Source organism: Rhipicephalus sanguineus, chromosome 1 (assembly GCF_013339695.2).
Source record: "Rhipicephalus sanguineus isolate Rsan-2018 chromosome 1, BIME_Rsan_1.4, whole genome shotgun sequence".
Taxonomy (NCBI): domain Eukaryota; kingdom Metazoa; phylum Arthropoda; class Arachnida; order Ixodida; family Ixodidae; genus Rhipicephalus; species Rhipicephalus sanguineus.
The window spans coordinates 209263883-209290885 of record NC_051176.1 but is presented as its reverse complement, the minus strand read 5'-3'; the positions used below and the strand labels follow the sequence as shown (position 1 = coordinate 209290885).

Below are 27003 nucleotides of genomic sequence, written 5' to 3'. Positions count from 1 at the left end.
GTCCTCCGTGGCATGTAATTCCTGTCCCATTCACTGCTTTGTTTAGCAGCATCTGCGACACAAACAGTGCTGTTTGTGTCGGCGCGAATGTCATCAGTGATTTCACTGCAGTTTGTGGAAGTTCATTAACAGGCGATCTGTGTTGATATCGAAAGTGGCGGTGATAGTTTTTTTGATAGTTCGTCCGTGGTCATGCAATTCCAAGCGCAACAGCTGCCGAGCTTCGCCGCTCAGCCGAGAGAGGGCGCAACCATTCCATCATTGGAATTTGTTTGAGGGTTTCGCCGCTAGGGGCGCTCCCACGCAGCAGTCAGTTTTTTTTTGTTTTTTTTTAATTGAGCCTGGTGGCACACTTGTCACCGCCCCTTTATAAAGGAGACGCTCATAACATCCATCCATCCATCCAATAGGAAGGCGCCGGCTCGCGGAGGGTATTTTCCGCCATGGGCGCCGATCATGAGGGCCGCAGAGAACGACCGCGCGCGCCCGCCTGAGAGCGGCAGTGTCGGTAAAGAGCGGCTCCCGCCGTCAGGGCTAAGCGAGGAAATATAAACACAAGAGAAACACAGGGACAGGGCGTGCATTGCACTTCCCCAGCATTCACTTAGAGTGGAGCTGCCTACAATGTTTCATTCACTTGTAGTACTTTGCTATACTTTTGCGAATAACTTTCAAGGGGTATTACTAGTGTTTTGTGACCGCTTCATGCCGAAACCCCCGGCACTTTTTTTCTGTCGTCCCTCTCTTTGTCGAGCAAGGGGTGTACGAAAGTGAACATCATTGGACTCGTGCCAACGCTTGTTAGGAAAGTACTCAGAAATGTAAAGTGGGAGCACTCATGAACATCACCTGACACAAAAAAAGTCCCAGGAAGGCTGGATATTTCAAGCCGAATTTCCGTGTCTCTCGTGCAGCGAAGCTATTTGTCATTCGGAAACGATCCTATATGGTAACTAGGTGGTACATTGGACGCCGTTCTGCACCGTTGAAGAACCCGTGACGGGGTCTTGAAAGTCCTTGAACACCCTTGAAGCAGTGACGAGATTGACTGAAGCTACTTTGGAGCAGCTTTTTGGAGCAGGAAAAAGGGCTTTTGGAGCAGCCAAAAACGCGTTTTGGAGCAGGGAAAACAGCTTTTGGAGCAGCTAAAAGCTCACTGCCAAGTGAAAAAATAGACCGCGTGAAGCAAAACAGGTAAATAAGGAGGAACTTCTTTGAAATAAAAAGTTCTGTCCAATAACCCCTTACAAAAAAAATTGTAGCCAGTCTGTGGAAATTCTGCAGACCACCAGTCATCCGGCAAGTAGACTAGGAAAAGAAAAGTGACAGACTTTCTGTAACCCCATGTCACCTTTCAGCGGGCAATTGGAACACCCTTTCTGCAGCAAGTCTGCAGAGCCCGAGTAGCCACAGGATGCAGCTTGTCTGCAGAAAGTCTGTTGCCGAGATGCAGCTTGTCTGCAGAAAGTCTGCTGCCAGTATGCAGCTTGTCTACTGCAGGGATGCAGAATATGTGAAGACGACTGACAGACGTTCTGCAACCCCCCGTCACCTTTCAGCGGGCAATTGGAACACCCTTTCTGCAGAAAGTCTGCAGAGCCCGAATAGCCACAGGATGCAGCTTGTCTGCATAAAGTCTGTTGTTGGGAGAATCTGTAGTCCAGCCATTCTGGCATTCAATGAAATGAAATGGTATTTTGTGTTTTTTTATTTTTCTCTGGTTGGTTTTATGTAGTGTATGCCAACACACAAAGCTAGTAAAGACAAAAACAATACCCGTATGAGTGAGTTCTGACTAGGGCGACGCACTTCCGGCCAAGACTGTGCACCACAGAGAAGTTAAATGACTGATTATGGATTCGATGATTCGCACTTGTCCTCAACTTCTTCCTGGTCAGCAGTGGAGGTGCTTTGCCTCGACCCCATCTTCTGAAGCATGGAGCCTAGGCTCCTCTTCAGTTTATCGTCCGAGCATTTATATTTCAGGCATGTATATTCTGTAAAAGAATGAAAATGAATTTTAGGGACATCATATTAAGTCATATGCACTGGGTTTTCTGGTAATCAAAACAACATAGCTGGATTAATCTATGTTATAGTTTTAGTATCATGTGGAAAGTGCAATGTAATGCCCACCAAAGGCAGGCTGGTAAGATTATTGCAGGAGCAAAATTTTTTTCACAAAGTCGTTAGCACTTTTTTGGTGGCAATGGAAAAGTTCAATGTAAACATGAAACTACTCAGGAAAACACTGCATAGACCATAATGAAGCATGCCCACCTGTTTCGAGGTGAAACATTTGGTGCAGTACGACCCCTTTTGTCAAGAATGCAGCACTGTATAGGTAGCCACGGAAAGCCAATATGACACAGCAATGTCCATGCATATAAAAAGAAACAGGACAGAATGAGAGAAAGTGTTAGTGCTGACTTCAAATGCAACATTAGGAAAAATCAGAAGACATTTAGGAAGAGAAAGAGTTACATGGAGCACAGAATAAGAGCAACTAACTCCCTATATATCTCAATCTAGGCAAAGTGTGGTACTGTTCCACTGGGCGCGTTATAGTTTTGACAAGTCATAAATTGCAGGGAAAGAGAAATGTAGTGACAAGCAAGGAAAAACAAAAGATTACATATGGAATGATGCAAACAGGAAACTTGCAGACATAGAACACTTATATCAAGATCTTTTGTTTGTTTCCAACAATTTCTAAAAATATGCCAATGTAAATACCAGTACTGCCTTTGCAGTGAATTAAAAAAAGCGTGTGCGACTGGCCACTACATATTGGGCCTTTACAAATGTTTTGCAAATTGCTTTCAAATGCCTTAATGATGCATGATGAGATGCCAGAATTGTAGCCATTTTTATCCAAGCCATTTTTAGTTAAGGCCGATTCTGTGTGACCAGCACAACATACAGTGCATGGCACTCAAAATGTGTGGCAAAAGTTAGGCCACTCGCAAGGCAACCTCAGTGTTCATGTTTATTGGATTGCTGAAATGTCATGCATTTTGTTACTGATTAACTATTATGGCTTAATTAAACAAAACATGCAACCTAACATCTTAAGTTACAAATGATAATTATTTCAATTCTGAACAAGATAGCCTTGAGCTACGTGATGCCTGCTATTTTAAAGAGTCATGAACGACCCCTCAGTCTTGGTCAGAAAACACATCCTTCGGAAAACAGCCACTGCTATGAACAGCTCAGCCTAATTTTGCAGTCGTGTGCAGCAAAGAGTTGAGACTCGGAGCACGAAGTTGCCATTTTCTCAGGCGCCCTCTTTTCACAAAGAGGCCCGTCCTCACCCTCTTCGCTAGGCGGGGCACCTACTGTGTGATGTCACGCGGCAGACAGCATGCTATTGGCCGATAGCTGACATAAATCAAAAGCGGCGTTTGGATGAGATGCGCTTCTTGCCATGCGGTCCCGCCACTTGCCGGCACTGCGCTCCTCACTCTGCTAACTTTACACCGTAGCCACACTTGCGCACACGAATCACAGGGAGAGAGCGATCGCATTTCAGCACGTGCACAACACTGTTACACAACACTGTCCCAGAGCATAATTGCGATTACAAATACATTGAAAGTATGATTCATGAAACTGACATTTTTAAGATTTTTTTTTTGCTATTTTAAGCCCATCATCTCCCCCTCCACATGAGAATCGCTTATAATGGTCACCCATGTGTTTAGGTATCAAGAGCATTGACCTACCAAGGACTGCAGCCACCCTCTTTTGGTCCAATCCAGCTTTCGCTGGCTGGTCTTTGTGGCTGTTGGCCTGACGGCCAAACAGCGTTTTGTTCTCCAGCTCCGCGTCAGTGAAGAGAACACGCAGTAGAGCCCTTGCGAACTTGGAAGGGGCGTCACGAAAGTTTTCCTCAAGCCTTGTCAGAGTAGCCCTTGACACCAGGACGCCACCGCCAATATTTTGGTGCTGCAATAACAAAACGCAGGTATGTTGGCAAACTATAACTGCGTAGAAGTGCAGAACACAATAAAATTTAACAGCAAAATGCCTTATTTTGGCTTGTTGACAGAGTCGAAGCAGGCAGTAGTGTGGTAAAGTAACTGTTACACAGTGCAATTTTGTGGAATTTCTAAATATTAAGGCATTATTTGGAGCTCAGCCACACGTCAGTAAACACTGCTCTCCTCAGCCACATTCTAAGTTGACAGGGTGCAGGCGTGGCCATGTTGGTAATTCATTTCACTATTTTAGCACACCGGTAAACAGGACATAGGACAGAAGAACGACACGAACACAGTGCTATCTTCGAACATTTCATCTATTCCAGTAGGCGTCGCACCAATAAATAGGCGCATTTGGGTGATTCCACAAGAGATCGAACATGCCTGTCCGGTCGCAATTTTTGTTTTGCCTGGGTTTTTTATATGTTATGTGGGCACATTCAAAGTGCACGGAACCGAAAGTTTTATTTCCAAGAAACGCTCCCAGCGCGCCAGAAAATTACTTGAAGGTGGCGGCGCGGGCCTCCTGTTTTTGCTCGCTGCAATGTTTTCGGATTTCACGGCCGAATTTAACGCGAACCATAAGTGATGTGTCGAATTTTTTTTTTGCTGGTTTTAATACGCATTACTATGAATTACATCCATGCTTTTTCTATGCCGTCCTCAAAAAGAAGAAAATATGAAAAAATGACAAACACGGCCGAAGTCAAAAAAGGGTCCTTAGTTTGAGGCGGCTTGGCGCCTTTGCTATTCGAACAGAAACTTGAAAACAATCTCAACTATAGAAAAGAGCCTTTGCAACATTTATACAGAAGATCATTTTCCTACGAGCAGCGCGAAAAAAGAAAAAAATAGTTAAAAAAGCGAGTTTTTTCAAAAAAGTACATTTTCAAAAAATAAAATAAACTCCGGTCTCAATTTTAATGACAATTTTTTATCGAAGAGCGCTTATGTCTGTGAACACACGGTTTTAATATTATATGTCCTCATTTGCTTTGTTTACGAGATATAACTGGCCAAAATGACCCTTGCAGTGTGTGCTCACTTCAGTGCGACTGATGGTTGTCATCAGCTTGCATTGCACGTAAATCTAGTTTTAATTATTTCCCTGCAGTAAAACTTTGCTCTGGTATCTTGTCGTCAAGAAAAATGTATTCTCAAACTTTAATTGTGTCTAGCGTGTGCGGGGGTGGGCTGCTGCCGCTCTGTAAAGGGCTAATGCGTACGCAGTTTGCAGCTTACAACCTCAACTCACCCTGCCAGTATTCGCTAATCAGAAGCACGCGAGACACCGCGAACACATGGTTTAGGTCACTTTGTCAAAACTCTCCTTGCACACAGAATGAAGCATCTGTATGCAGCGAAGGCCAACTTAATCTGTAACTAAGTGCCACAATCAGCAGGCGCACTGTTATGCAGTTGTTTTCTCACTGCCTGCTTGCTTCCCTTCCATTACGTGCATTGTACGCTCTAACCATCTTCCCCATTCGACGCACACTGTGCCTAAACAACATTTGTAAATAGTTAGCTCAATCATTTCCGAGCCGTTTATTTCACTTCCCGCTATCGCATGTTTTCGGCGTCGCAGATAGCGTCTTCCTGTATCATCTCGACCTTTACCTCAGCGTTTCAACAGTCAGAAAACGTGTGGTGCAGCATGATTAAGCCATGAGTGGCCGAAGCTGCCCAATTGATGATGTTTTGTTGCCACTTTACTAAAGTGCTTTCCCACGTCGAAGACAGCAGAGGTCATTGGTGGCGCCAGACGGACATTACCCTTAGTTTTGACAATGAGTGTGACCTACAAATTATTACAGCCCAAAGCGCTTAGACACCCTTAGTCATAAAATGTTAAACCGTGAGCAGTTCTGGAAACGCATTCATGACAGCTGCGCAGATGTGAGATAATTTGTGTGGCGTCGTTCAGTATAAACGTTACGGCTTGCTCTAGGTCTAGCTGTTCACTACACGCGATGCGCGCGGCCCATGGCTACGTCCGATTATTCTGTGCCGATTATTCACGCGTTCACAAAAAGAATATTGCTGAGGAAAACATTTTTGTTGCGCAAATTTTTTTCTTTGCTCTTTTTGTTGTTGCCTACCTCCAGAAGCTACTGTCATAGGCTGAGGATCTTCGCGACACCTGCGAGGTCTGCTAGCATTGCTTTACGCTCCTCAAGGAAAACCTGCCTACATCTAACCGCGATGAGGTAGACGAAGCATTTCTTCAGGAAAAAGAAGCTATTGATATCTTGAACAGGCGCGCCCATCTTTCCTCTGACGATTGTAGGCGAGGTTGTAGGCTGCAAACTGTTTACACGTTAGCCATTTAGAGGGCGGCAGCAGCCCACTTTTGCACGCGCTAGACACAAATAAAATCTGAGAACACATTTTTCTTGACGAAAAGCCACCAGAGCAAGGTTTTGCTGCAGCAGAATAATTAAAACTGAGCTTTACGCACAATGCAAGCTAATAACAACCATCAGTCGCACTGAAGTGAGCACACACTGCAAGGGTCATTTTGGCCAGTTATATCTCGTAAACAAAGCAAATGAGGACATATGATAATAAAACCGTGTGTTCACAGACATAAGCGCTCTTCGATAAAAAATTGTCGTTAGAATTTAGACCGGAGTTTTTTTTATTTTATTTTTTGAAAATGTACTTTTTTGAAAAAACTCACTTTTTTAACTATTTTTTTCTTTTTTCGCGCTGCTCGTAGGAAAATGATCATCCGTATAAATGTTGCAACGGCTCTTTTCTATAGTTGAGATTGTTTTCAAGTTTCTGTTCGAAATAGCAAAGGCGCCAAGCCGCCTCAAACTAAGGACCCTTTTTTGATTTCGGCCGTGTTTGTCATTTTTTCATATTTTCTTCTTTTTGAGGACGGCATAGAAAAAGCATGGATGTAATTCACAGTAATGCGTATTAAAACCAGCGAAAAAAAATTTCGACACATCATTTATGGTTCGCGTTAAATTCGGCCGTGAAATCCGAAAACATTGCAGCGAGCAAAAACAGGAGGCCCGCGCCGCCACCTTCAAGTAATTTTCTGGCGCGCTGGGAGCGTTTCTTGGAAATAAAACTTTCGGTTCCGTGCACTTTGAATGTGCCCACATAACATAAAAAACCCAGGCAAAACAAAAATTGCGACCGGACAGGCATGTTCGATCTCTCGTGGAATCACCCATTTGTATAAAAAATGAAAACAGAAAGGACTTGCAAACACATGAATATCTTGGGTTATAAATTGTTGACAATGTATTCTAAATATCATGACAGCGGGATATGATGAAAGAGAGAGAGAAGTAAATTTATTTGGTCCAGTGGTTTAGGGACCAGGCCCCTGCCTTAACGTCGGCCAGTAGCCCTTGGTACCTGGCAGTGTTTTCGGTCAGATGGATGGCCCAGAGTTGCTATTCTGGATCTGAGCTCAGTAGTACAGCCTCCCATTGCTCATCATTAATGATTTTGCGGCCCTGCCGAGACGCCTGAGGGCAAGCACACAGAATGCGTCTCAGATTTGCCCGTTCCTTGCATAACTGGCATAACAGACAGTGGCCCGAAAGCAATGACATATTTCAGAGCACATCATCCCGCAGACAGTCATGCTATTTAAAATCCATTGTCAGCAATCTGTAAACGAAGATGTAAGCACGTTTGCAAATTCTTTCAGTTTTCATTTTTTGTTCTTTACAAATGCACCTGTGTGTGCTGCTTTTCAGCCTATTTATTGGTGCAACGCCTACTGAAAGGAACCAAATGTTGGAAGCTAGCATTGTGTCCATGTCGTTATTTTGTCTTCTGTCCTGTTTAACAGTGCGCTAAAACAGTGAAACATATTCTACACTGTCTCCCTTCAGCTCATGTGCTTCGCAACTGGCGGCACATCCACAGCTTCTGAAGGCGTGCATTATCCTGCGAAGATATTTTCATTTACTTCTGATTGTGAGTGCAAATGCAAGAAAAGTAGTAGCGTGGTCTAGCTTGTTGAACCAACATGCACCTCAGTGTTTCGTTTTTCACCCAGCAGAAACGGACACTGAACCCGAATACATGCAGACAGTGTTTGACCCTCGTAGCACAACGGCACGGACAATACCTGTGCACCACTGCCTTGGCCGCCAGATTCCTCTAATTACCAGAAGTATGTTACTACTGTTGTAACTGATAGCCGTCATTTGCCTTAATATTGGTAGTTTGTCATGGTAAAATAACATGCAACTATTACTTCGAAGTTGGAGCTTGCATTGTCATGCTCTGACGTTACATCATTAATGTCAAAGAAGCAGGATTGGAAAAAATCATCATATTGCAATGCCACATAAAAATTTTTAGCTACAGTCGAATACTGATATAACGAATACCGCTACAACGAAATTCCGGCCACAACGAATAATTTTCAATTCCCCATCAGCCACCCATAGAAACAATGGAAAAATGTCTTGTAACAACGAATACTTTTTCTGGGTATTTCCGCTTCAATGAAGTTTTCACTAGTGTGGCCACATCAAAAGACCCGTGTCTTCATCGGAGACATACTTTGTGCCACCACACGCACATCCCGGTAATTTTTTCACCATTGAGACGCTCGGCGATAGATCGTCCATTCACCATGACGATGCCGGTGGGTTTTATGCGCGTGCAAGCCACAGCAGAATCGGTCAAGAACTTCCACCATGGTTTTTGACATAGCGCTCAGAACGAAACTACAGCTCGTCGTCGCTAGGCTTGCGATCGCAAATGACAAGCACGGCGTTATGAAGGCACGCGCGCTACCAACGACATTTTGCCACAACCACTGCGAACATAATGCGGTCGTGTCAACGCAACCATGGGTGACCACGAAAGTATGCGCGCATCCAACGTACGCGCACAGACTCAAAACAATGATGTGGACAAAAACTGCAGCAGAGGTAATTCTAGCCACCCTAGCAGAGCCGATCACGGTTATACAGATAACAACGACGCAGTTTGAGGGCACATGCACGGCCAGCGAGCAGATTAAAAACGGAACTACCCTCTGCTGTCGCCGCTGCACACGAAACCACGGTGACAGCTAACGTTCATAGATTCTATAAACGTGACCGCGGTCCCTATCGTCGCGATCATCGATGGTGAATAAGCTCCGAAAGTAAGCAACGATTAAAGGCAATGAAGTCGCAAAACTGTCACTCACTCATGTCACATCGCTCAGTGCGGAGCTTCGGCACTTGGCTTTCAGTCGGCCTGTATCGAAGCTTTTGCATGCTCATTCGCGATGCTGCGCGCTCGGCACGCTTTGAGGTAGCCTGAATATGTATAACCAGCACCCCCCCCCCCCTTACAAAATGCTGGAGATCGAAAAAAAAAGATACTCGTGTATTGACACAGGGCCGCCTTCTTTGCATTTTGTGAAGCCGTGCCGTGAAGCCAACTTCCGCCTACGAAATTATAACCAGCACCCTGAGTTTACCCCCAAATTTTGTATATATTTTGTGCGTGTTATACGTTCACTCGGTATGCGGCCAAGTACATCTGAGTTAGCGAGAGTGCAATGCAAAAATTAATGCATGTGCTGACCGGGACCAAAGAACGAGTAATATTAATAGTCAGATTTTCCGAACTTTTGTGGTAATACATGAAATTTCGCTGGAATGAAATTCCACGATTAGACTTTTTTTGCGCGTCCCGTCAATTTCTTTGTGGCGGGATTGGACTGTATAACGATTCCCGTGAGAGCGAATTCATGAGTAAATATCAGGCGGTTAACACAAAGCACTTAAACTGTCTTAATTGCTAGCAAAGTTCCCCTAACTGGTGCACTTGACAAGATTTATGGTCCTTTGAATTAGTCACTAAATAAACTGGCTGTGATTTGGTGGTGACAGGTTGGTAAACGTGTTGTACACCCCACATGCATCGAGCGAAGCTTGATAAGGACACCACTGTGATGACATGAATAGTGGTGTGCGGCCATGACACCACAACGAGACTGGGAGTGAGACAGCTGGTGCTGATGATTACTGTGTAGCGACAACCGAAGATGGTGATGGTGATTGGAGAGATCGCAGACGGCGATAAAGACTCACACCAGGCCGCTGGCATGCTGAACAGCCAGGAGCTCGTCCCAGGCTGTCACGGCACGCCTGCGGCCTGCTGTACCGGCGGCCTGGTGAGAGTCTTCATTGCCACATGTGATCTTTCCAATCACCATCACCAGCTGTCTTGCTCCAGGTCTCATCGCGTCACGGCCGCACACCGCTATTCACATCATCACAACCACAAAGGCATGCGAACAAACTATGAACTGTTTTATTGACCGGAGAACGTCACTTAAACAGACTATCAGAAGAGAACTGCACAGATATAAACAAACACACCAAATGATAGCACACGTAACCCATAAAAAAAATCTCTGCACCATAAAGTGATACTGAAGCATCACTTACACAGCTATTACCTTTTGTCTTGATAAAAGTTTCCAAAACTTCCCAGGCACACATGTTCTTGCTGTGCCCTAGTATCTTAACCTGATGAAATCATGCCTCACATCCACCATCTAGCCCCTCAAACTGAACCAACTAGCCCCTCAAACTGAACCAACTAGCCCCTCAAGACGTTCTGACCTGAGTAAACAAACTCTTACCATGTTCTCTTGAGCCTGTGCAGGCGTTGCTGGCGCAGAAGCTTCAAGCTTATTGACTAAACGCTGGAGCTTTTTGAGGATTTTGGAAGTATCTGGAAGACAATAGTTGAAGTTTAAGAGCAAGCATTTTGATCAAGGAGTACATGTACAGGAGCACCGACTGCTAATGAAGGAGCTTTTATTGGTGCCCGATAGTCAGCTTTGATACTTCTGTACAGTTTACGCCACCGCACATTAGTTCCTGCCCAGTCTGTTCTCTGGCTAAGGGCGCACGGTAAGGCAAAATTTTTTTTTTAAATAGTCACTTTCTTTTTTTTTTGCGATTTGGTGTATTACATTGTGCATATTTTCCATATTTGTGCCTCTTTTGGAAAGTCCTTTATGTGGCTGAAAATCAGCTTTTCAAAAGAAAGTAGTGACTGAACATGCACCCTTCTTATCTTCAATTTTTCCAAAACTTCCCGTACGAAAGCCAAAATTCTTGTACAGAGCCACCTGTATATAAGTGGTCGGGTAACTTCTAAGGCAGCCCGAAGATGCGGTGCACCTTTTTATTTGCATTCGTTCTTCAGAGAGCATCTGTGCAATACCTTTATCTCTTAGCTTCAGGGGCAGATTATCCAGGGTTCAAAGGGTTCAAATGAACCGGGCCCTCCGGTTTTAGGGGGCCCCCCAAGGGACAGAAAAAATGGCCGACCTCGTTGTTTTGTTCGAAAAAGTTTAACCCTCCTGCTGGATTCCCCTGATAGAAACAGATTATCTATTTCAATAATCAATATAAATGCTTCTAAGAGGTTGTTCGTTGCATGACGTGCATAATCTTGAAGTCAGTTCCCAGTTCTGCAGTCTGTGGTAAAAACCTTTTACTCGCCCAAGACCATGCATCGTGTACAGGGAAGGAGCTGATCCAGCGGATGGACACATAGAGCAGCCTGACGAGGATTTTAGCAGCTACGGTCCAACACGCAATGCGAAGGAGCATAGAGTGGTTCCTGTTTGAAATATCGTTTAATGCGCTGAATGAAAATAACCGGTAAGAAGCTGACGCATAGGTATGCTATATTATGCTTTCATTATAGTGTAAACAACGCACCATGAAATAGTTGTATGTTAAGGAACTTCCTCATTATGCAAGGACTCCGAAGGAGTAATGGTTTGATTCTTCGCTTCTGGCATTGCCGTTCTGTCTTAATTTCTGCTTGGTGGTTATACTATAGGGAAAGTTAAGAGACCATCACTTGGTAAAGGTTGTGCACAGGAAATATCTACAACATATATCCACTATCTGGCCGCCAGCAGACCATCACCGCAATTGCTTGAGCGTTGTGGTGGGGGTCTTCAACCGACCATCACTTTTGAACTTCTTTTACGCAATGCCCTGCATAGCACATGCAACCACGGGCGTCTCAGGTGAACATGATGCTTCTCCGAGCCGACCGGATGCGCGCAGCTTGTTCGACATCACATAACACCGCTGCGGCGCTCAACGATCCGCGAGGCAGCACGGCTCTTATGACGCATTCTTCGGTTAAAGAAATTTCGTGCGCCTTCACGCTCTGGAGCTCTGTACTCGTCGTTGTCACTGCAGAACAATCGGATATGCTGACCTTAAAGGTAAGAGCTTCAAAATTTACATTCGTGCGAGTATTGGAAACAAGTGCAAGCGTATTTCTTATATTTGGGCACTTGGGCACTTTAAGATGGCTAACAGGTACAGCGTGCACGTTTCGTGCGAGAGTTGCAGAGCTTCTATTTTCGTTACTTTGCAAAGATTGAGGCACTACCAACATCTTTGCGAGACCCTTAGTAATATTAAAATAATATTCAGTGGATTAACATTTGAGTACTTTTATTGCGAATATATTATTACACAATGACTAAGTAGGTGCATTTGCTCTTGTGCTGCTTCCGTCATTATCAACTTATTTTATGAATGAGCAAGTGCGAGCTTTTCTTACTAACTTATTCAGAGCGGCCGATTTCGCCAAGCTTCGACACTTTGTGCTTTATTTTTGCCACCTTTGGAGCCTGTCGGTCACCATTCATTGGAATGAGCGAGCATCGCTGTAATATTCACCTGAACCAGAACGCTTGAGAATGCAACCCGTTGCGAAGATATGTGAACCACAGTGATATAGAGATCTTATTGTAAAGTCAATTCCGGCTGTATCGTCTTATTCTGTGCACTTCCTTCATATTGTAGACAGATCCAGATCATGTCGAGAGAGTAATCGGTAGACAGGAAGCAGCTAGCAGAAACCCAAACTACGCGATAAACTAAATCTTGTCAGTGAGTTTATCGCCAATATCAGATTTCTTCGGTAGCGTTTCATTGTCTTGTTAAACTACCGTAATGTTACTCACAAATTTGTTTTGAGAGTATCCTTCATTGTCGCTCTTAGTAAAAATTATTTCTAGAAAAGCACACTTTGAATAAGTTAGTTATAGATCATAAACTTGGCTTGCAGGCTCTGTTACTGTACCATGCCACGGAAAAAGGAGTTCTCTGGCGCTCGAAAGCGCCTTTTGGCAACGGAGAAAAAAAAAAAACACCTCAGCGACACTTTAGAAAAAAATGCCTAAGCTTTCTGGCTATTTTGCCAAGACAGAGCTCGGCCAGTAATCCGTCGACCAGTGAGACCAGTGAAGGTGAACCAACAGACCGTGCGCTCAGCGAAACTGTTTGTTCCGAAGCAGGCACAAGCGAGGCGCTCTCTTCAATGGCTTTAAAGGCAACAACCTCAATGAGCATGGTCGGGGAACCAACTTCATCGCACACTGCGATGAAGCCCAGTTCTCCAGGGACGAGCAGCCCGACTGAGACAGATCAGCCATTGCCTGATGAGCGTCCTTGCATGTCTATGAATCCCGTGGACTGGTCTCCTCTGCGCGTAGCCACTGTCAACTTTTGGGTGGCACAAACCCAGGGTGTCTGTGAAAATGCTAGAAACATGCGGGGTGATTACTCCCGCTCGAAGCGGTACTTTCAGCCAACTGACGCGGCACCGAAGGGCTACCACCGCCACTTCAATCAAGAAAGGTTCTATGCACCAACGGCGAAGCAGTCTTGCACGAATGGCTGCTGTACAGCCCTTCCAAATGATCTGTGTATTGCTTTCCCTGTACTCTGATGTCAGCAAGAAAGGACCAATTTTCGGAACCAGATGGGTTCAGTTTATGGAACAAGGCATATGCAAAGTTACAGACACACGAGGAAAATGAGTGTCATAGACAATGCGTGCTTGACCTGTGCAAGCGACGTTCTCTCAGAACGTCGGTCATTCGATCCTTTGAAGAGCGGTGATGTCGATGTCAGAGGGATGTTAGCACATTAATGGCAGTCACGCGTGTGTACACTGACATGGTATATAAATGTGCCTTCTTCACAGAAAGTAAGTCAGCGCCTGTCGTCGTCTGTGTCCCTTTTGTGTTCGTCCAAACATTCGCGCTGTTTTTCCTTCCTTTGAAGAGCACTGCTCGGAACGGGCAACTTACTGGAGAAATGTTCTTCACCGCGTAGTTGCAGTGGTAATGTTCCTTGCAGAACGAGGGCTCTTTCTCTCGGAGGATCCAATGATTTACTCGGGTCTCCTCAAAATGGCAAGTTCCTTGGGTGTCTTGAACTGATCGCGAAGTTTGATCCTTTCCTTGCCGCCCATATAAAGAACTTCGGGAACATTGGACGTGGCAAAACATCCTACCTCTCCTCTCAACCATTGTGGAAGAGGTTGTAGAAGCCCTCGGAGCTGAAGTCCGAAAAAAAAAAATCACTTGCGCGGTTGCGAGTGCCAAGTACTTCTCTCTTTCAGTTGATTCTACACCTGATTCGAGTCACAGGGATCAACTTACAGTTTGTCAACGTGGATTTTTGGGCTAGTTGGTTATATGCTTCAGAATGGGGCATAGCGCTAACACACACGGACGAGGAGCGCCTGTCCTGTTGTCTCTTCCTCGTCCGTGTGTGTTAGCGCTATGCCCCATTCTGAAGCAACTTACAGTGGTCGTTCGCAACGTTGCTAACGATGAGCCTGAAGAACATTTTCTGGGATTTTTGCCCATAACCAGTCACAAAGGGGAAGATCTCGCGAAGAGAACGCTCGACCTCTTAGAAAATCTTGAAGTTAACTTCCAAGACTGTCGTGGCCAGTCATACGACAACGCGAGCAATATGGCTGGAAAATACTCTGGCATGGAAGAAACAAACACGGTGCTTGGACTGCACTTCTAAGTGTCGTATGCATTCCTTCTTTTCGTCTAAACTTCTCGCACAGTTTAGTCTTCTTTCAGTATGATCCAACGAACGAGACAAATCTTAATGCTGTCCATGCGTCTTCGTCTCCTGATATAGTTATTTATTACGATGACAATCTCTCCATGTGCTCCGCAAGAAAGAAAACGCCCAGGTGATATTAAACACTACGGGGAGGCTTAGAATAAATATGGCTTGTGTTCTTTGCAGCTAAATCTAAAAATCGTCAAGTCTCAAGCATGACCAGGTGACAAAACGGGAAAGAAAGGGGGCGGGGCGAGGGGGGAGAGGCCCCCCTTATTTTTTTTAACCGGGCCCTCCGCACTGTTAATCCGGCCCTGCTTAGCTTCATTACATACTGTGTCTGTCATGCTTGTCGACGTTCAGATGCTGAGGATGAAGAAGGTCTCCAGCAAGTGTAAATTTCACAGCAACCAATACAGCTGTCTTGTAAATGAAATGAATGCCAGTGATGTACTGAGGTGCTGAACGCTGAACCAGCAAGCTCTTCCTCGTTGCACTTCTAAGTCTTTTCAACATGCCTCAAGGAGAATTGCACAGATGTTGACAACGAATATGCTCTAATGGACATGAATATCATTTGTGATGCAGTTAGACAGAATTATGCATGCAAACTGTGCAGTAGAAGTGTTGAGCTAATCGGAATTGAGTTGCAGAGTATTTGCTGTCTTCGTCTAGGCTTCAGTCTTGAAGCTGTGTATGTGGCATGAGATGTTAGGTATCCAGCTGTTTTTTTTTACTTTAAACTCTATTATCTCAAAACCATTTGTTTACTACTTAGTTACCATTATTTCCTATGTGTTCCAAGATATCCAGTTGTTTCTTTTTCCTTGTACTCTGCGTAAGTGCAAAGAGCTACTGTACCAATGTTGAAGTTATGCACATTAGAGTATTTGTGCAAAAAAAAATTGAAAGGCACAAATTAACTCAAAATTTATGTCCTAGTAGTAAAAAAATCAAACAAAATAATAATATTAGCAAGATTTGAATTAATCTGGTACAGTTAAAAGAGCACTAAATTTGGGAGAGAATGATGTATGCGTTATGTTACTAATTTCATATACTGCGAAAACGGTTCCTTAAATGGTCAAAAATGCATGGGATGTATACAGCTGACCCTGTGCCCTTAAGACGTAGCTACAAAAGCTCACATTTTATATTACTTGTCACTTATCAGTGCCCATTATTGTTCATTGTCTAATAATAATTTTTTTTCTCTCTTTTTTCTCTCTCGCTCTTTTTTCTTCTCCTCCCCCCCCCCCTCTTTTTTTTGGGGGGGGGGGTGCGTGGAATACAGGGTACAAAACGACATTTCACCATAGTGTTCCGCCCGGCCCCCATATCATATCAAGAAGGTGCCTCCTGCGCTGCCCCGAAAAAGATTGCTGCCTAAGCCCCTGCGTTTATCCAAAATCACGATATGATTATGTGAAATGCCATAGCGGAGGGCTCCGGAAATTTGGACTCCCTGGGGTTCTTAATCATCTGCTTCAGTTTAGGCTGCAGACACTGGCACGCTGATGCTCGCTTTTTGTTAAGCAGGAACTGCTTATGAATTGCAGCATGAAACTCTGCTATAGGAGAACAGGAACTTGCTAGGAACATCACAAGGTATTTTGACCACTGGTATGACTAATGAAAGGCACATACCAACTAGATCTTTCTGAGCATCCAGTGACATCTTCAGAGCAGCATTTTCCTTCTTTAGCTCTTCAACTTGGGATACATGCTCACAGCACGCATTTATCTGCAAAAAATTAGTTGAATTGTAAAAAAGCAACGTCAATTCATCGTGAAGGTGTGAAAATGACATGTGTATTCTGCAAGAGTGACTCTCTTAGACAAACACACTGCTGCATCTGTACTGAAAAATCTGTGACGGCTTTAACAAGAAACCGCAACCAGTACATTTATGTCCAAGAGGAAAACGCCACAGTGATGCATCACAGCCTTTACCCATGTAAAGATGAGGTGACTGAACTGCTTGTGCTCAACAGTATTGTTAAAGGAGTGCTGACACAACGATTTTGCATCTTGTTTCTTCTACAATAAGTAGCTAACAACCCACTTATCAGGGATGGAAGCCTCGCACTTCAGGAATCAACTGCTGCAGGTTTAACTACTAGCGACGGGAAGATTTTCGTGGTGCCATAAAGAACCGTGTCGAGAAACATCAGTTCTCAGTGCCTTTAAATATCCTAAAAATAGTGCACACCACCCAATGGGTATATCATGACATTTGGATTGGAATTTGATGATTATACCAATATTCTTTACAGACAGGCTTTCTACGACAACTTACTGCAGAGTACATAAACAAGTTTAAAGGAGTACTGACACGATTTTGAAGTGCAGCAAAACAGACATTTTTGGTTTCCTTGGCATGTAGTGTTAACGCTCTCCCCACGCCGCAGCCGGGAAACACGTATAAAATATTTTAGTTTGACTTTAAAGTTTTCATCTCCCAGCATCGGCAAGGCAGCTTCACTGCCATAGACAGTGCTATGACGTGTCAAGACAGCTCACTAGGTTTGCTAAATCTGCATCCTGCATGCAGCCTTAATCACAAAAATCGCTGTCGGAGGAGCTGGACAACAGTTCACTCATCATGAACCACGTGCGACTGATAACAAAGGACAGCAGGTGCATGTTTCGCGAGTTGCAGTCTGCCCGTGACGTCACGGGAAGACTTGACACGTCACTGCGAAGCCCTCCTCTCGAAACTGAAATCGCAGTTTTAAAGTAGTGGTATTAAAAATATATTCAATACATTCCCAGGCACCACGGCACTCTTTTTAGGGTTCTCGACACTCGTGTTTTCATTTAGAGCAACAATAAAAAAAATATAAGGTTCGTGTCAGTACTCCTTTAACTACACAGAATGGTGCTCATGCGTACCAAACAGAAGAATGGGGACAACAGTAGAGCAGGAAAGCACGATTGTGAAGCACGAAAACGGATACTAAAGAGTACTTAAAAAGTTGCAACGTCGATGGGTGTTCCTGCTTCTAATATACCCATTCTCTGGAGAAAGCAAAAGCCATAGAACTGTGGACGGATGGCTGATAGGATCAGCCATGGTGATTTATTATTTGTTGTTTGATGATATTAGTGTGCTTGAGATTTCATTTCAGCATCACAAGCTAGGCGAAGCTAACAAAGGTTGTTGTTTTTGTGCTATATTAATCGTAGTTGCACAATTGCTTTTTAACTGCTCTGAATCGTTCAAGCACTCACTTCCTTCATATCAATAACCACTATGATGGAAAGAATTGTGAAATTCTCAACAGTAGAAATTTGTGAACAGAGTATTTTATTACTAAGCATTAAGGCAAGTGTGTCGCTCTAACAGACACTGGGGACCTCGAAGCAGTTGCCATTGCCACTAAGCAAAGTAATGTTTGAACTCCCCTGCCAATTTGCACTTACCGCTGACGAAGGGCTACGTTTTGCTTGCGCTGCCAGTTTTGTCCTTTTTCGTTCCATTTTGTCAGCCTCACCTGCAGATACAATGCATGTTTGTTGCACACACCTCAAAAGGACCAACACTGATAGTGCTGGGCCACATGAAATAGTGCAACACTTCGCGACCTCACTTTTCGTTCATGGACCAAGCACGGTCTAGAAAGACAGAGATAAATAGAGAGAAAGGAAAGAAAAACAAAGAAAAAAGACAGAAACAGAGAAAATCGAAGGAAGAGAGAAAAATATATAGACAGGCAGAGCAAGATACCGAAAAAGAAAAAGAGGAAGCAAGAAATAGTGAAAGGAAATAACGAATGAGAAAGATATAGGAGGAGCGAGAAATAGAAAGCAGCATACAGAGAGAGAGAGAAAGCGATAGAAGCAGACAAAAGAAGACAAAAACAGAGATCAGACTAAAAGAAAAAGGAAGTTAAAAAAAAGACATCGAAAAATAGACAAACAAAGCAGGCCACTCAGCTCCGCCGTTAGGCTCGGTACCCATAGTGCGAAGCTGCATTAATTTTTTTTTTTTTTGCTTTCTTGCTGTAGATACAGGCTGCTCACGTCTGCTTTGAAATTATTTGCATTGCCGTAAACCTTAATTATGTCGACATTTACGATGTTGGAGGACTAAAATGTGTTTTTCCTAGCTATTTTTGGCGCCTAAAACGCGCTTTTTTAGTGCCTGAAAATCCGGCCTCTCTGATCACAACCAAAAGTGCCCGCGTGACACCGATATAACGATAAGATATAACTATAATATAAACCAATATAACTGGTTTATATTAAGTAATGTAACGATAACATATAACGAACAATGCGTACCACGGATGCACACATGGAGTACCTCATTGGCAGCAGCGTAGACGCGAAATGAAGCGCCCACTTAATAGATCTAAGTGCTTGTGCTGGTATCAAGATGAATAAACAATAAAATGTGGTGGTTTTCACCATTACTTACCAGCAGCAACCAGATAAGCGTCGCATGGCGCCTCGTTGTCTTTCCACAATATTTTGAAGGTTTTCCCGGTCAACGTCTCTACAACCTTTGTATCTTTCATTATCGATGTCGCGGTCGCTACATCTGCCATGGATCTTGTTGGATACACATCCCACTCCTCGCTGGTTGCCCATTTAACAAGGATATGTGACATTTCGTAACACTGAAGCAAATATTTTCAATCTGCAAGTCGATGGAATCGGATGAGACCGCACAAAGGCCGAGACAGACGGTACGATTTTCCATGCGATGCGGCGTCCGACACGGCGGTGGGAAAACCGGAATGGTGACCTTTCATAGCATCGGACAGCCACCATTCCCTCTCCCCCACCGCCGTGTCGGACGCCGCATCGCACGGAAAATCGTACCGTCTGTCTCGGCCTCAAGCAGCACAAGGACGAACACAGCGGCTTTCGCTACTTCCGCTACATGTGACTTATAGCCTCGGCGATTGGCTCCCGCAGGTGACGGAGGCCACACTTAGTTTGGCATTGACAAGATACTCCGCGCGCCACCTTTAACTGAAAAATTGATGGCAGCGTCATCGCTTGACAAGAATAATTAGAGCATAGTAGCAATAATATGCAGTAGTTCATGATAAATGCGGTAAAGTTTATATTCAAATGGTGGCGCTGTAGTCAGCTTGTTCGAGTGAGGCGCGAACTTTGAGTTCTGACTTGGCTACTGATTCGAGGTCATTCGTAAAGTTAGCCTATTTATGCGCCATTTAGGAGGTAAAATAAAATCTTTTTTGCAGAAATTGTTGTAAAAATGAAGTTTTCTCTTTTTCTGAAACCACCTATCAGAGTCAACTAATGCTGCTAATGCTCTCGTAAACACGCTGCACTGATCGCTTTGGTCGCCGTGGCTGTATACCAACTGAGCTGTGACGGCGTCATTGTACTGTGCGCACTGTGCGACTGATAGGTGTTCTGTGGCGTCTGTGCGTCGATTATGTGACAGTTCCACCGGTTACCGGATTTCGCCTGCCAATATGCCGAAAAGGTACCGAGAGTGGCTTCACAAAGACAATGTCGCGAAACCTCGCACAACACAATTCAGACACGCGCAGAAAGCTGATCACGGCGATAGCTCTGTTGGATCTTTGTGTGATGAATCCCTCGACGATACAGTCGGCAGTGTGGAAATGAACTCAGCAGAAGACGCGTCCCACGGCGCCGTAAGTGATGGGCCTTCCGAAGCAAACGATGAGCAGCTCGATATCGTACAAAGCGTAAGTTTCCTGCACTTTTCTAGCATGACCTGCGAAGGAATATTGTTACTCGTATCTGTACCACTGTGATTTTGAACGTTCGCGTATATCGATATGGCCTTTTAGCAGGGCCAATTTACCGTACGGTTAGTTACAGTCGTGGTCGGCATAAGCGCTAAACGACGACTCCGCTCGGCGAAGTGGAGCACTTGGAACACGTGAAAGACGAAAGAAATAGAAAGAGCAAATAACGGACTAAATGGAATAAAGACATAAAAAGATGGAAAGACAGAGAAAGAAAAAGAAAAACGCGAATAAGAGAGAGAGAAAACAGAGTAAGACAGAAAGCAAAAGAAATAGAAACAGTGAAGGGAAGAAAGAGAAATATATAGAAAGACCGAGAAAGAAATAGAACAAGAAAGGAATAGAAAGCAACAGGTACAAAAAACATGCAAGAAACAGAGAGGAAGAAAAAAAAAAGAGGAACAAGGAAGGCCACTGCCACTGCTTCAGACTTGGCAACAGTAGTGTGAAGCTGCCATAATTTTTTTAGTCCGCAAGACCTCTGATAGCCACTTTGATCGTCTCATAATGTTACCAAATGCAATGAGTAACTCGCATGACTGAAGAATTTTTAAAAGGCGGTGTGCCGACGACGACTGTATGGTATTTCAGCACGTACCGCATGGCAAACCAGCACTGGTAAAACACTCCCGCAAGTTCCTGTGTTACATAGTGGGGCCGGTGCACAGGCAGGTAAAGAACAAGGCAAAGTTGACCAATAAATTGAGACAGTGCATTGGACAATTTGTGCCAACCACAACAACAACGAAAAACACAGGAAAATAGTGTTGGTGCCATGCGGCATATTTAATGTAATTAACTGTGCGATTACGATATTTTTGTTGTTTGGTTTGTGTTGTAAGCCTATCAGAAAAGAAAAGTTTCTTCAGTTGAAAGCATACTTTATAGAATTATAGGAAACAATAAAAAAGGTTATATAAAAGTAACAAGCCCACCAGTGCACAAGTAATACGATTGTATTCATGTATTTTTGGTCAGTTGCTGTCGAGTGGAGGGCGATTAGAAATGACACAATTTTTCTTTTAGGTATAACCTTCTTGCATCTGTTAAGCTCCACACTTTCAATTTTATGGGCCTTCTGCATAATAGAGGCCATCTTTGTTGCTGAACCGTGACATTGCTTTGCAGTCTCTGCAGTTATGTGCATTGGCATAGTAAACCTCCATTATGGGTACCTGCTTGAGTGCTCATACCCTGACTATTTCCACAGGATTCAGAAGCAGATTTTGTTGTAGAAGATCATTTGCAAGATGGCCCACTGGATAGTGATGAGGAGGACTTAAGCTCCAGTGATGAGGAGGACTTGTCATCCCAGCATGAACCCTCGGAAAACCAGACATCAGAGCTGGTCAGTCTTTTCAGTAGTCTTACTCATGGGTACTGCAATCAGAAGGCAAACATGGGCCAGTGCTTTTTCCTTCCAAAGAAATTTCACGTGGGAACTGTAACGAAAAGAAATTTTTCCTAATTTTGTTCATGACATATCTGCTTGTCATAATGAACTGTTAATTACAAATTACTCTTTCATTATCGGCTGTGTGTCGCACGCCACTATGAAAGAAAGTACCTGGCAGGTTTGGAATCTGAACTTCCATAACCGGCTTCGTCTCATGGTTGCCTCTCATTGTCGCAGTTATATGTAATAAATTAGTGTAGTTTTGTAAATAAACCAACATGTTTATCTGTGGCTGTTTTCTAGGTATTAAACTTAATAGGAGTGCATCTGTCTTGCCATATTCTAATGTATCAAGTGCAATATTTTGTCTTTACTGGAAATTGCGCTGTTCAAGCAGGTGACCACCCATCCTTCCTTCCTTGTCTAAGCCTTTGTGCTTGCTCGATCTTGTTCAGGGAAATCGGAAAAGTTCCATAACGCCTGCTTACCAGGTTACACTCCTGCAGCTGAATTCATCCGACTAGTCAACTAAAGTATCCAAACTGTGCTGCACATTGTCACCACTACATTAGAGTAGAATTACATGGAGATACTGTGATGTCTTCACAAAGTGCAATCAATTGTGGGGACTTCCAAGAAAATAGAAACATGGTTTACTTGCTGTATTTCTCATGCAGTTGCACTGAGCAAAAGGCACGAAAGACTAACAAAGACAACAGGACAAGTATATGCGCATGTCTATACAGTTCTGTTGTCTTTGTTAGCCTTTTGTGTCTTTTGCTCAGCACAACTGCATTAGAACACTGTACCAACTACCCAAGTTGAAGCTTTACTCGATGCCGCTACTGAATCTATACAAATGCAGCATCTTGCAACCTGCACAGTGAAGGGTGCCATGCTTACTCAATGTGACTTTACTGCCATCGCACTTGGAAAGTTGGCCAATTACCACAACAAGTGTCTCTATAACCACAAAGAAAAAGAGTGCAACTGAACCACTGGACTATGAAAAAAAGAAAAAAAGAGAAAGGGACAGATAAATGAGCATTCTTGTTTTGGCACATGTAGCGTTGCTGTGCCTCTGCTTCCTCTTGCTTTGGGTCACTCTCCTCACGATGCTCAATTTACAGCTTTTTACTGTGCCCACCAACCTGTAAACACGCCAATTTTTATGTATTGTGATCCTGTATGCTACTGAAGTAATGTGTCACGCTTCAGCATTCAAAACTGCTCGTATGCAAATTTCGCAGGATGAACAACTCTACCCTGGGTCACGCGTGACTATTGGTGAAAGCATGATGCTGATTCTTGGGCATTGCCTGCGGCATAACACCACCAAGGAGGCAACAGAGAGCCTTCTAAAGCTCATTGAAGCCCACATTCCGAGAGAAGCCACCATACCGACATCTAAGTACACCTTCTTCAAGCAGTTCACAAGCGCCAGGGAGAATGCCACATTGCATTTTTATTGCCCATCTTGTTCACTTTATCTGGGAGAGAGCGAGGCACAGGAACTCCACTGTTCCACTTGTGATACTGACTTGCTTGTCGATGTACTAAGAAAAAATGAAAGTTATTTTCTTACTTTCGACATCGGGAAACAGGCCAGAGACAAGCTTTCGCTCAAGGAGCTAAATTTTAACTTGTTGCATAGAGAGCCGCAGTACGATGTAGGCGACCTGACGACAAGCCAGGGTTACAACAACCTGCCAATGTCTTCCCATGACTTGTCAGTTACGTGGAACACAGATGGTGTTCCTCTTTATGAGTCATCAGGATACAGCATCTGGCCGCTGCTCCTTCAAATAAATGAATTGCCGCACAAAGTAAGAACACAACACATGCTCCTAGCTGGGTTGTGGTTCGGATCCACAAAACCTAACTTGAATACTTTTCTGCGGCCATTTGTCAAACAAATGAATGTGCTTTCTAGCAGTGGTTTTGAGTACAAAGACCTCAAAGGAAATGTTCAAAAAGTGCGAATTTTTCCGGGACCCTGTTGCGTCGACACAGTGGCCAGAGCCATGGCAATGAATATGAGCCAATTTAACGGGTCTTACGGATGCGCGTGGTGCACACATAAGGGGGAAGTTGTGCGAAAAGGCAATGGTCATGTCCGTGTGTACCCAGTGGTATCCCCTCAACCAGCGCCCAGAACACACGAGACATTTTTGGAAAACGCTGCCACAGCAGAGGGAACTTCGCAGCCAGAATGTGGCGTGAAAGGGTCGAGTGTGCTACTTGATTTAGCATATTTTTCGTTTCCTACAGGTTTCGTTGTGGACTATATGCATGCAGTGTGCGCTGGCTTTGTGAGGAACATAGCATGCATGTGGTTTGATACCTCCACACTGTTTCCATACAGCATTGGAGGCAGGATAGAAGAAATTGACCAGCGGCTGCTTGTTTTGAAGCCCATTTGGGAAATTTCCAGGCTGCCGCGCTCGCTAAAAGTACGAAAGTACTGGAAGGCGTCTGAATGGCGCAATTGGCTGTTATTTTACTCGCCAGTGGTGCTTCATAAGATCCTGCCAAAACCATTCTATAAGAACTGGTTAAAATTTGTGGGGCTTATGCACTTCTTGCTGGCTAATACAGTTCCTGCAGAGAAACTACGAGAAGCTGGCAGGGCAATGCGCACATTTGTTAAAGAATACCAAGATCTTTATGAAACTGTAAATATGACATACAACGCGCACCTTCTGCTGCATCTTGTTCAGTCAGTAGAAGTCTGGGGCCCATTGTGGAATTATTCAGCTTTTTCGTTTGAAAACATGAATGGGCAGCTTGTTAAGCTTGTAAATGGCACACGCTATGCTGGCTGGCAAGTGGTTGAGAAGTTTTATTTTTTCTCAAACCTTCCCATTATTTGGGACAAGTGTTCCCATTTCGAGGATTCAGAGTCAAAGCATCTGCTAATGAGGTACTTTTTGAAAGGGTACCATCTGCGAAAGCACACAGAGAGCTCTTGCGGGGTTGTTTTTTTTGGAAGGGGGGAGACTTGTGACCGTGGTGCCTTGTACAAGAAAGTGCTGATTGATGGTTTTTTGTACTGCACAAAGGGCCTCGACAAGTCACGTCGTCGTAACTCTTTTGTGTGTATTAATGGTGTATTTGGCCAAATTGAGAATATTTTGGCTACTTGTGAAGATGGACATCCTTCATGTACATGTGTTCGGCATGTTGTGTTTCAATTAAGCAAACTTAATGTTGTGAGAACATTTGTTGCCGATAACTTCAGTGGAGTCATCATGCGTGAAGTTTGCGCAACGTCAGAAAGAGTGGAGATGGTTTCTGAAAATCCACAGAAATGCATGTTACTACAGTTGCCATCAAAGATGTTTGTGTGCTGTGTGGCCAGCAAGTACATTTTTGAAGCGACATAGTGTTGTCTTTGCATGAGGGAGGAATAAGTACTGCAAATTTTACATCGAGGTTTTAGGAAAGAAAATGCTGGTTTAACTTAATTGCAGTTTAACGTCCCAAAACCATGATGCGATTATGAGATACGTCACGATGGAGGGCTCCAGAAATTTCAACCACCTGGGGTTGTTTAACGTGCACCTAAATTTAAGTGCACAAGCCTTTTAGCCTCCATCAAAAATGCGGCTGCCGCAACCAGGATTCAATCCCACGACCTGCGGGTCAACAGTCGAGCACCATAACCACTAGACTACAGTGGCGGGTTAACATGCTTAGTGCACACACTGCACTGTTGCTAGCGTCATATGACAATGCAACATTCTTCCGTAAACTTGAACTGGTAGATTTTCTCAGCAGTTCTAACTAATTTTAAAAAATGGTACCAGTGCACTGCATCTCGGGCAGAATATGTACTTTCAAACTTACTCGGTTCTAAGAATGATTGGACAGTAGGTGAATTAAAAAGATTTGCATTACTTTTGTGTCCCTCTCGTGCATGCTGTTACAGCACAGTACCATTGCTCAGCCTGTGGCTGTATGCTTTTCTGTACCTAAGGAAAATTACGGTCGCTACGATCGCTGGCCAAGCAAAAAAGGAAATACTGTTTTTATGTTTGGGAACCTGTACAGCTTTCTTGTTCGCTATCTTTCTTGACCATTAAGTGCAACATTTACCTGACCAGAGAAGCTTTCGTATAATTCCTGACTGTGTAGTTTTCCATTTTTGCTCCTTGTACGTGGCCCACAGAGTTTCATGTGTTGTTTTTTCTATGATAGTTGTACCCTTGTTTCTTTTATGTTTCATATATGCTTGTAAATATTTTATGGGCCTGCAATTCCGTGCAGCAGCTACATGCTTTTGTTTTCCTGTCATAGAGTAGGGCCTGTCATGAGAGTACGTTATTTTTGTTTTCATGTATATTCTTAATCTTATGTTCATTTCATTGACTTGAAATGCTCTCAACAGCACTGTCCAGGTGCTCTCATACGATTGAAGTGTTCATTTTTTCAGAGCTTTAATTTTTTCTTGTCCGAAGCAAGCAAATTGTGCCATCCCATCAATCTAATTTAGCTATAAGACTTCTGTTTGTTAAGGCTGCTCAAATGTCAACTTCGTAGTTTTTTGCTCGGTATCTAAAATCGGTATCTAAAGTCTATGCACCATTAACCCTTTGTATCCCAGCGTCCACATATGTGGACAAAACATATCAGTGAAGTGGGATCAGGCTAGCCAACGCATTGCCTTAAAAATCGATTTGAAATGTTGGCATTACTTCAGAATTTCATAAAAACATCTATATGTGTCCACTTCTGTGCACAAACAGCGGTAAGTGCGCACAGAACAATGGCGTTCTTCACAAGTTGCCTGTTGAGGTGTATGCCTACATATTTTTTATAGGTTCACTCTAAATTCTTAAGAGTTTTTATATTATTGAGATTTATTCGAGAAAAGGAAGGGTTTATCTTGTCTTTGTGCGACTTTTGTTGCACTGTGAGCGACCAAAGTTTTGCAAGTTGAGTTGTCGCTGCGGCGTCCA

The 27003-nt window shown here is 43.8% G+C and overlaps 1 protein-coding gene across 2 annotated transcripts; it reads right to left on the bottom strand.

Moving 5' to 3' along the window:
- Positions 1-1706: 1706 nt before the first annotated feature.
- Positions 1707-19537, bottom strand: LOC119387547 (uncharacterized). Of its 2 annotated transcripts, XM_037654981.1 has the most exons (7): positions 19311-19537; positions 18314-18384; positions 16535-16631; positions 10615-10706; positions 3729-3951; positions 2281-2336; positions 1707-1997 (listed from the first exon to the last, which is right to left on the bottom strand). In XM_037654981.1, the coding sequence occupies exons 1-6, from the start codon at positions 19501-19503 to the stop codon at positions 2323-2325; spliced, it is 690 nt and encodes a 229-aa protein (XP_037510909.1). In that variant the 5' UTR covers positions 19504-19537; the 3' UTR covers positions 1707-1997; positions 2281-2322. The 2 variants fall into 2 exon arrangements, with proteins under 2 accessions (XP_037510909.1, XP_037510901.1); XM_037654973.1 differs by lacking the exon at positions 2281-2336.
- Positions 19538-27003: the final 7466 nt, after the last annotated feature.

Bases quoted from the DNA above. Each gene is read 5' to 3' on its own strand.
- LOC119387547 (XM_037654973.1), bottom strand. From the start codon at position 19,503: ATGTCACATATCCTTGTTAAATGGGCAACCAGCGAGGAGTGGGATGTG. The intron at 10,707-16,534 runs GTATGTGCCTTT...ATTGTCTTCCAG, and splicing joins TGCTCAGAAAGATCTAGTTG to ATACTTCCAAAATCCTCAAA. The intron at 1,998-3,728 runs GTAGGTCAATGC...ATTCTTTTACAG, and splicing joins GAGGGTGGCTGCAGTCCTTG to AATATACATGCCTGAAATAT.